The sequence below is a fragment of the Triticum aestivum genome, chromosome 3B, assembly GCF_018294505.1.
Source record: "Triticum aestivum cultivar Chinese Spring chromosome 3B, IWGSC CS RefSeq v2.1, whole genome shotgun sequence".
NCBI classification, from domain to species: domain Eukaryota; kingdom Viridiplantae; phylum Streptophyta; class Magnoliopsida; order Poales; family Poaceae; genus Triticum; species Triticum aestivum.
In genome coordinates, this window is record NC_057801.1 from 403022206 (window position 1) to 403032832 (window position 10627).

At 45.9% G+C, this 10627-nt stretch overlaps 1 protein-coding gene and 1 pseudogene across 1 annotated transcript; one reads left to right on the forward strand and one right to left on the reverse strand.

Annotated features, from left to right (window-relative positions):
• The first annotated feature begins 5515 nt into the window (after window positions 1-5515).
• Window positions 5516-7586, forward strand: LOC123070069 (AAA-ATPase At3g50940-like; annotated as a pseudogene).
• Window positions 7587-7627: 41 nt separating this feature from the next.
• Window positions 7628-9814, reverse strand: LOC123070070 (uncharacterized). Its single transcript, XM_044493087.1, has 4 exons — window positions 9628-9814; window positions 9463-9550; window positions 8166-8294; window positions 7628-7985 (listed from the first exon to the last, which is right to left on the reverse strand). The coding sequence occupies exons 1-4, from the start codon at window positions 9765-9767 to the stop codon at window positions 7881-7883; spliced, it is 462 nt and encodes a 153-aa protein (XP_044349022.1). The 5' UTR covers window positions 9768-9814; the 3' UTR covers window positions 7628-7880.
• Window positions 9815-10627: the final 813 nt, after the last annotated feature.

Genomic DNA, 10627 nt, shown 5'->3' on the forward strand with positions numbered 1-10627 from the left:
GCTCACATGCACAGTCGCGATGTATCCGGCATTCGGACTATCAATTTTAATTAACCTTGAAGGCCAACTGATCAAATATATGTGGTACCTTCAACTGACAACTTTTGACAAAGGGTCGCAACCGGTCATAAGTATGAGAACTCGATGCGCGGCTCGAGGCAGCCCTTCCAATGGCACGTCCCATCGAGGTGGAGATCATGCCCTGCTTTTAAGGGATTTGATCAATGATACCCAGTATCCCACTCACGCATAACGTCATGAGTATATCGGGAAGTGGCGAGGCCAGTGGCGCGTTTAAAGGACTCTTGGTATCACGACCTTTTATAAAAAAAGACCAGCTCGGAGTCGTACCCTCACGCCTTCTTCTTCCTTTCGGCAAAGCCTTCCGCAAAGCACTAGCATCCCAACTAAAATCCCCTCAAAGGATCCCCCAACCCCGCGCTCGGCCATGGACGGATCCGGAGCAAAGGGCAAGTGGGAGGCCTCAAGTGTCTCCAACAATGACATTGAGGACCTGAAGCGAGCGGGCTACCTCTCCCCCAACATTGCTCATCGGGCCCCCGAGAAGGGCCAGGTCGTGCCGACGCCCCACACCGGCGAGCGGGTGGTGTTCATTCCCTGCTTTATTCCGGGACTAGGCTTCTCACTCCACCCATTCGTTCGAGGATTGATGTACTACTACGGGCTCAATTTCCATGACCTGGCTATGAATTCTTTTCTCCACATCTCAGCCTTCATCACCATCTGCGAGGCCTTTCTTCAGGTCCAGCCGCACTTCGGCCTATGGCTGAAGGTTTTCAACGTCAAGCCGAAGATCGTCGATGACCAGCACGCGAATTGTGGAGGCGCTATGGGTAGCAGGCTCACCCGACTCGGCTGGCCGGAGGGCGTGTTTATAGACACGGTTAAGATCTGGCCAAAGAATGGTTCTACGTCACAGAGCCCCGTGACGCGGCCTGGGCAACTGCTCCAAAATTCAGATCCGGACCCCTGAGAGGTTAACCTCGTGGACCAAGAAAGGCCTTGACTGGGGGTCTACTACCGAGGTGGAGGCGCTGCAAAAGCGTGTCTCTAATATGATAAAGGAGGGGTCCACGCTGACCAGTGTGGTCCAGATCATGCTCCACCGCCTTCTCCTACCTTGCGGGACACCCCAATGTGGTCTTGGAAGCCCGAAGACCCCCACACCATGCAACACTTCTATGGCACCACCCACGAGAAGCTGTGAAGGTGTTGTTCAAGCTGCAGAAGACGTGGCTGGCTGAGGAGGTAATGTAGTATTATTCACTTTATGTTCGGATATTCAAATTCCCACTATGGTCCTCACCTCCTTCTTGTCTCCACATGGCTGGCTTAATAAGGCCGTGCAGATAGACAGTCAGGCCCTGCTGCCCGAACACCCCAGGTCGGCCCTGCTAGAGGAGATGCTGACTATGGCGTCTTACAAGGCACCAGAGAGAAATGAGAAGAAGAAGAAGTACCCCACGAGGGAGACCAGGGAGGGCCTCCGCTCACGAGTCCCTCCGGACACCAAGTTCGGGGACACCCATGCCCCCTCTGCACATGAGGGGGAGCAGGAAGAAGAAGAGAAGGAGGAGAGTGACTCCTCCCGCACCAGGAAGAGAGCCGCATCGGCCCAAGCCAAAGAAGAGCACCCCTCCCCGGCTCCTAAGAAGAGAAGCAGGGGCAAATTGGTTCTGCCCGATGATAGTTCAGACTCCGATGAGGAGTCTGCAGCCTTCGAGAAGGTCCCAGAGAGGATTCCCAGGGTCAAGCCCCGTGCTGAAAGGTGAGAATCCGAAGACTGTCCGGGTACCGGTTTTACTAGCCCATTACTAAAAGCGTGTACGATCCCGTGTTGCAGCCCGCCACACGACCTCCCCACCGACCAGATCTCGGAGGGCACTTCTTCTTCAGCTGATCTGGCGGAGAGGGAGAGCAACTGAATGGGGGAGGAGGCTAGGGTTCGTGTGGACGGGCGAGGGGGGTCGCCCTTATCCCCTCCCCGACGCCCTGTAGCGCCTCGGTGTCAGCCATCGGTCGGTAGTGGCGCGCATCGGCCGCAAGCGTGCTGACGGCGTGACTAGGACGATGACTGTGTTGCTGGGTCGGGCCAAGTACTGTGCTACTTAAGCCCAGCAACACAGTAGGTAAGTTTCCTTTTTTTTCCTTTTTAGTTTCTGTTTTTATATTTTACTTACTATTTTACTTCATTTTGAGGTACTAAACAAATTTAATTTAACATGAAATTTTGGCACATAATACTAGGACATATGGTGGTATTTATTTAAATTGAAAAGAACCAATTAAATGTCATTGGTCCAATTTTAAATAGTGTTAAGGGCATTTTAAATATTCAAACAGTATTGACTTGTCCATGACAAATAGTGAATATTTGCAAACAAACCTACATTTTTATTTTACTGTTTGAAATTTTAATAATTTGACTTGCATTTGAATTTTGAATTTGATTTGGTTTCAATCAAGGGGCAATTTAACTTAGTAATCAGGGTGACTTGGCATCATTAGTGTGGAGTTACTTATAGCATGATTCTCGGGGTGTTACAAGGTATGATCCTGCGAAATCATCACAGCGATGTGATCTTTGCCTCTTGTCGATTCCTGTCGAGGTGTTCAAGTGTGCTTGAAGCTGATATCACATCATGTATGGAGGGCATATCTCTCCCACTTGAATGGAGCTCTGATCCTTTCATCCTGCAGAACTGACTGTACAACTGCCGTAGCTATGATTACTGAGGCAATAGTTAATAGATCGTCGGTTGCATCGCTAGTGGAAGAAACAAAGCGTTTGCTGGGTCTAGGACGTGAGCATGGGATAGCACATGTTAGGAGAGATGGGAATCAGGTGAGCCATGAGCTTCCTCAGATGGGTAGGGCGCCACGCACAGCCGTTTGGCTCTGCCATGCACCCGTGGAAATTACCCCTTTGTGTAACCTTGAATGCGACAACCCTGATTAATGAATGAGAGTTTCTATTTTTGTAAAAAAAAAGGTCTGATAAACACAGAACATGAATAGGGTCTTGCCTCTTCGATAAAGAGCCCAACCCTGTGTATAATATTCTCGTGTAAATCCCATACCTAAATCATCCTCTTGCGCTACCCCGAAATCCCCGTGACAGCCTCCATTCCGATCAATGCTTCTTTCTTTTGGTATATCGGGGAGTGGAAGAAGCTTTCCGTTGTACCAACAAACCGAAAACAAAAGCGTTTCTTCCCAGCAGAAAGAAATACAAAGCGTTTCTCAAAAGAAAAACAACAAAGCAGGTAAAGAACGGCTGGCGCGATCCAGCGGTACGCGGTTGGCTGGTTGGACGCATCCACTCCGACTCCGAGAGCGGCGGACGTACGTGGAGAGCACCGCGCCTCGGGCTAGGTCCTTCGCTTTCAGCGATCGATTGGATGGGATGGAACAACCTGTTTGGGCAAAGCTCCGCACGATAGGTTGCCTGCTTGGAGCACTAGCGCAAACTGCACGTCAGATACCATTTCTGTGGCAAGTGAAAAGTGCCAGTTCCTCCAAGCACGTTCCCCCTTCCAGTCGTACGCCGTGCCTAACTGAACTGATGTTTTCGCTCCCCGCCCGATCTCTCGCTTCCCTCTCCCAACCCAACCAAACCACGGCACCGAGGACACGTCAAGTCTCAATGACTCATCGTTCTACACCGCCTATTCGACTCGACCAAAAGTAGTACCCCTGGTCCCTCCAGTTTAATCAGAAAATTAGATGCACGCGATCAAAGTGCTTTTTACGCTGACCAGCAACCCCATCCATCCTTCCTCATACTTGTAACCATATTATTACTGAAAGCTTCTTTTCACAAGGTATAGACGGTAGATGCTCACATACATGAACATACACACCTATGAACGCATGCATATCCGACCCCAATGAGCATCTTCGAGATATTCAACTGGTACAACATCTTGAGATTGACGAAATCGTCATAGATATCTTAGTAGTCGACCGAAATCATCAGGTGTTGTCAAGTAGTGGACCCATGTTGCTTATAACCATATTATTAGTAATGAAAAATCCGGGGCTGTCAAGCCTATTCTTCTGTGATAATAATCATATACTCCCCCGTTTCTAAATATTTGTCTTTTTAGAGATTTCAAATGGACCACCACGTATGGATGTATATAGGCATATTTTAAAATGTAGATTCACTCATTTTGTTTCATATGTAGTCATTTATTGAAATCTCTAGAAACATAAATATTTAGGAACGGATGGAGTATAATAGGAGTGCTGTGCGCGTGGATCTATGTTAAAAAAAAAGAGAATTATGTGATGCAGATTGCAGAATGGAGTGCGCAGGGCATGCAGGATGCAGCCGATCGACTGGCCCAGCCTACTTCATTCGCTTCCAAATCACAAAATTTGTGTGAAAAGTGGTTCATAAGCTAACCCGGCAATTTTTTCTACAGCTTGTCGAATTATTTTGATGGACTCCCTCATTTCACCCTTGAGACTGTCATGTCATGGTGACCGAATGCATCGATCTACTTGCGTCCCCCAATGGATGGAAACTTTGGCAAGTGGCAACACACGCTCTTTCTTTCTTTTCTTTTTCTTTTTTGGAGGGTGGCAACAGACACGAAAATGAAATGAAAAATCCCTTCCTTCCCCTGCACGATACCTAAATCAATGCTACTCGGGCGTCAACCGTTGTTAGTCAGCAGCAGCCGGACTCTCGCATACACGGGGCATGGAAACGTGACGGGGCCATGAGACCAAAAGGAAACACGTAGTAGACGGTTGTGAGAGCTGCAGAAATTTCCTATGGAAACTCGCAGCCAACTGCCGACAGCTACAAGTGGCAGACTATTGATCACGCAAACTTGGCCGTCAAGTCTATGCAGACAGTTGTAAACTTGCTTTACCCTGCACAACAGCACAAGGCTCCAAAAAAAGCATAAAAAACGTCATTATGCGTGTGCATTTGCAAGGGTTTTCCCGCAACCATCCCATCTCTGTCTATCAGGCAGCATGTTAATCGTGCATACGTATTCCTGGTGTGGTGCAACTTCAACAAATTTGAACAGAGTGACCAATAATAAAAAGCAAATTCGAACAGGAAATTCACCCGTTTGTGTATACATTCTTTAACAGCGCCTGACAGCACCAAAACCAAAGCACGTGCTTTCACTACCGGGGGCCTTGGAAAACATCCTTAGGCTGGTCACAATGGGGAGGAACTTAGAAGTAACATCACACACTCCAATACAACTTTGCTTATGTGGCACGTATTTAATGAAGAGAGAGGTACTTGTGGTAACTAGTTAAGTTACCGGAACATCACACACTCCAAGAAACAATGAGTCTATAACCTAATAAATACATCCTTGCATGACACTACATAAATGTTCCTACCCACTATGGAGGTAGTAACATAGTCTAGGGAAGTGTGAAGTTATTAGCTTATGTTCTTGCCCATTGTGACCAGCCTTAAAAAACATTTAGATGTGAATTAGACAAACTGAAACAAATATGCTCATGATTCTCAAGCACATACTACATCATTGGTTTATCGAGTACGCATTCGAGTATCAACAGGAATACTAGTACTAGTACTCCTACTCAACAGCAGGTATAAAGAGACAACCATCTCCTCAAACTCAAGTGGGGGTCCAGCAGTTAGTCGGTTCGGCTTTGAGGCCATTTGTTAGCGTTTGTTTTGCACGGCCACCCAAGGAACATGGCCGTGCCATTAGAAAAAAAAAACACCAAGTAGTGTGATGCCATTTTTCTACTTTGGCCAAGGCCTCCTTTCTGGAAACGCACCACTCAGACCAATACAGTATCATTTAGCTTGACTGACTCGCCCGTCACCCAACCACTTTGACGCAAACCAAACCAGCTATAAAACCTCGCGCCAGCTAAACGCCCCCATTCAACACCGACCAGCACGATCACTGCTTGGAAGGTTCAAATCTCCCAACACTACTTGGTCTTGAAGGAAAGTGAGAGGCGAAAGCAGAGTAGTGACTTTGCCCGTAGCCCGCCGCCGGCCATGGCCTCCTACGACAAGGCCATGGAGTCGTACAAGAAGGCCGTCACCACGGCGGCCTCCCTCGCGGCGTCCGCGATGCTGGTGCGCGGCGTCGTCAACGAGCTGGTGCCGTACGAGGTGCGTGACCTGCTCTTCTCCGGCATGGGCTACCTTCGCTCGCACATGTCCTCCCAGCACACCATCATCATAGCGGAGACCGAGGGGTGGGCCAACAACCAGCTCTACGACGCCGCGCGGGCGTACCTGGCGACGCGGATCAACACCGACATGCAGCGCCTCCGGGTCAGCCGCGTCGACGAGACCAAGAGCATGATGTTCAGCATGGAGGAGGGCGAAGAGATGGCCGATGTCCATGAGGGCACCGAATTCAAGTGGCGCCTTGTCTGCCGGGACAACTCCAGCGCCAGCAGCAGCAACGGCAATGGCCGTGGCGGCAGCGGCAATTTCAAGCTTGAGGTCCGGTCCTTCGAGATGAGCTTCCACAGGAAGCACAAGGACAAAGCACTTACCTCCTACCTCCCTCACATCCTCGCCGTGGCCAAGAAAATCAAAGAGCAGAACAGGACGCTCAAGATCTACATGAACGAAGGTGAGTCGTGGTTTGCCATTGATCTCCACCACCCATCAACCTTCAGCACGCTTGCCATGGATCACAAGCTCAAGCAGTCAGTCATGGATGATCTCGAGAGGTTTGTCAAGAGAAAGGAATACTACAAGAAGATCGGCAAGGCATGGAAACGAGGGTACCTGCTGTATGGCCCACCTGGGACTGGCAAGTCAAGCATGATTGCAGCAATGGCCAATTACCTCAAATTTGATGTATATGATCTTGAGCTCACTGAGGTCAACTGGAACTCAACACTTCGGAGGTTGCTCATCGGGATGACCAACCGGTCAATTCTTGTCATTGAGGACATCGACTGCACTGTCGAGCTGCAACAGCGGGAGGAAGGCCAGGAGGGCACCAAATCCAACCCTTCAGAGGACAAGGTTAGATAGATACTTGGAATGATATTTCCCTTGCATTGCTTAATTCCTTGGTTTTCTTTCCATTCTGATGTCCTATGTGCTATCTCCAACAGGTGACACTATCCGGGCTACTCAACTTCGTTGATGGGCTTTGGTCCACAAGTGGGGAGGAGAGGATAATTATCTTCACAACAAACTACAAAGAGAGGCTCGATCCTGCGCTTCTGCGCCCTGGCAGGATGGACATGCACATTCACATGGGGTACTGCTGCCCAGAGTCGTTTCGAATCTTGGCCTCCAACTACCACTCTAAGATCACCATGTCACATACCCGGAGATCGAAGAAATGATCAAGGAGGTCATGGTGACTCCAGCAGAGGTCGCAGAGGTGCTCATGAGGAATGAAGAGACGGACGTCGCACTCAAAGGTCTTATCCAGTTCCTCAAGAGAAAGAAAGATGGTGCTGGCAAACCGGAAAATGTGGACCAGGTAGCGAAGGAGGAAGAACAAGAGAAAGAGATGATGGCACAAAGTGATGTTCCAGACAATCAAGATCAGCAAGATGGGAGCAAAGAATGATGTGTATTTAGTGCGAATATCATACAATTAGTGCCAGAAACTTCGAGCAACAATGTATCATTTTGCTATAATAAGAGATCAATTTTGGTAACAATAAGATAATCTGGTATTGTGCACAGTTATACTATTTGAGTGCATATAAACCCAGTTATGAAATGAGTATTGGTAGCTATTTCAATGCAGAAATACTGTTCAATATAAGCAGTCTACAAGGTTCAAATAATCTGTCAAGACTCAAACCTAATGTTTTTAGAGGAAACTTAGCATGTCTGGCTTCTAATAACACATTCCAAATCAGTCTTCAGTACAAGTGTTCACCCCATTTTCTTCTCGTAGGTCATACTCGACAATTAGACCAAGATTGTCAACAAACTTGTGATACACCTGGCACCCTGCGCACTGTGTGTGCAGTGCATGTTAGAAAATAATAAGCAGTATATCTCACAAAATAAATGAGCACAGACATGGTCTTGTTTTAATATAAAAAAAGAGAGTGGTAGGCAGATAAGGTCCGTACTAATATAAGCAAAGCTGCTGGCTGTACAAATTAAGTAAATATAAACACACTGAACAATTTACCTGAAGAAAAACTGTTCCTCTTTCATAGGCCACCCTGTTTATCAAACGTTTTGTCCTTGCATCACATTTATTACATGTAAACTGAACAAGCAAGCTTCTTCTAGGCAGCTTTATATCAAAACTAGCTTCCTGCAATATGACATAAGAAACGTATGTTGTTTTAAAGCTATTCTAGTCAACCGGTTAATCCGCAGTATGATGCTTCAATTTCAGCGATAATAGGTAAATGGTGTAAAAAAATACAGAAATAATATTCAATCAAAAGTATCACCATTTCAAAATGACTCACCATCATCGAGAACAAGAGTTATTTCTGTTCACTTATTCCCACCAGTGTGACAACAAGTGTGTTTTCATACAATACAATTTAATGTTATATGATGGATGAATATTTACATCATTAAGCTTTCGGTCTACCCAATTCATCAGCTATGGTTTGTGCAAACTTTTGAAAGGAACATTGCTGCATGAGTATTATGTTGGGGCTGGCATAATCCGCCATTTAAAAATGCCTAAAAGTACAAAACTGAAAGAATGGAAAAAGTACATCATCTATGATATGTTTAGCTTTCTATTTGAACTGGAATAGGATTGCACAAGCGTATTCAACCAGTGACCTCAACCGGTGCATAAAAGGAACTGCTGGCAAACCATGCCTCGTTCTAATAACCTGACAAGCTTAATGTTGATAACGACGGCCATTATGAACATCGTGCATCATTCAGAGTAGTGGTTTGCAAGGTATTGTACACTGCTGCCTCTTGTGACCAGTGAGTTGACACATGGACGATGTTATATATCCCTGTGTTATGTGGTACTGTATTTCAGGTCCAAAGTCCTACTCCTTCCGTTCCAAAATAGATGACCCAACTTTATCTCTACGTGTGATTCGTTAAAATGGATCTTTTTCCTATAAAATCCATTAACTATTTATATTTTGTATTTAGGTTAGTACAAAGTTGAGTTATCTATTTTGGAACGGAGGGAGTAGTAATTAGTTAACTAGTAATCCCTCCGTTCCCAAATATAAGTCTTTCTAGACATTCCAACAAATGACTACATACGGAGCAAAATGAATGAATCTAAACTTAAAAATATGTCTACATACATCCGTATGTTGTAGTCCATTTAAAATGCCTAAAAGACTTATATTGAACCGAGGGAGTACCTAGATATTTGAAGCAGCAAACTATAGTTCATATTGCTGTCAAATCCACAATTGCAGAATCGCTAACCATCGTTAACTAGTCCAATTTTCATTAACCACGCAGGCAGCACGAAAACCTGTTCATCTCACCGCTGGTGATGCCGCCGAGGCGTAATGATCAACGTCGCCGGAGCACGCACAGACATACAGTCGCCTACGAAGATATGAAACCCGCAGGCTGCAAGGAGAGCAACACAACCGCTTAGGCATTGCTGAGCAGAATCCGACACAAGGAGAAGCTAGTCCGGAGCGTACCTAGGAGCGGGAGTCCTGAGCTTGGGATTGGAGGAGGTGAGGTAAGCGCGGGACAGGGGTGAGCGATCGGCGAAGGGGCTCCCACTCCCCGGGAACGACAGCGCCGCCGAGCAGCCGTACCCCGTGGCCGTCGTCGCCATCGGCCGGTGGCTACTGGGTTGAGGAATCCTCTCCTCTTCCGTTCCTCCTCCTGATGTGCAATGGAGCCATCCGACGGAGTGTGACTGGAAGGCTGTACAAAGGAGACCCGATTATGGATGGGCACGCGGCCCACTTAAGTTTATCTTCGCCCGCATTTCCGCGGGCGCGGCTATACCTCTGCTTCAAGCGAGTCCGATGGAAGAAGACTCGCCTAAATGCTAATCAAGCATTTGAAAAAATGTTAAATGTGTATAAATAAATGGTTGGCAATGTATTAAACAAAATTTAAACTTGTATTTGAAATTTTTGAATCAATAATTTAAAAAAATTAAATATGTATAGAAAATGGTGATCGTGTATTCAAAAAATATTAATCTGGTATTTGAAAAATGTTAATCAAGCATTTAAAAAAATGTTAAATGTGTAAAAAAAATGTCGACCATGTATTCAATAAATTTTAATCTTTTTTGAAAATTATTAAACATGTATTAGATACACACACACGCACACACACACACACACACATAAGTATAAAAAATGAAAACCCAAGAGAAAACAAAATAAAACCAATGAAAAACGTGAAAAGAAACAAAAAACCAAAGAAAATGAAGAAAAAAGGAAAAAAGCTAGTAAAAACGAAAAAGAAACACAGAAACCCTAAGAAAAACAATGAAAAAGGAAAGAAAAGAAAAGAAAAAGTAGTAAAAACAGATAAATAAACAAAGCAAAATGGCGAGAAAACAAAACAAAACAAAAACCAAAAATCCATGGAAGACCAACTCTTTTTCTTCAACTACGTCGCAACATACTAGGTTAACACGAACCTGACGATGCCACAGTGGCTAGCATCAGTGCACTA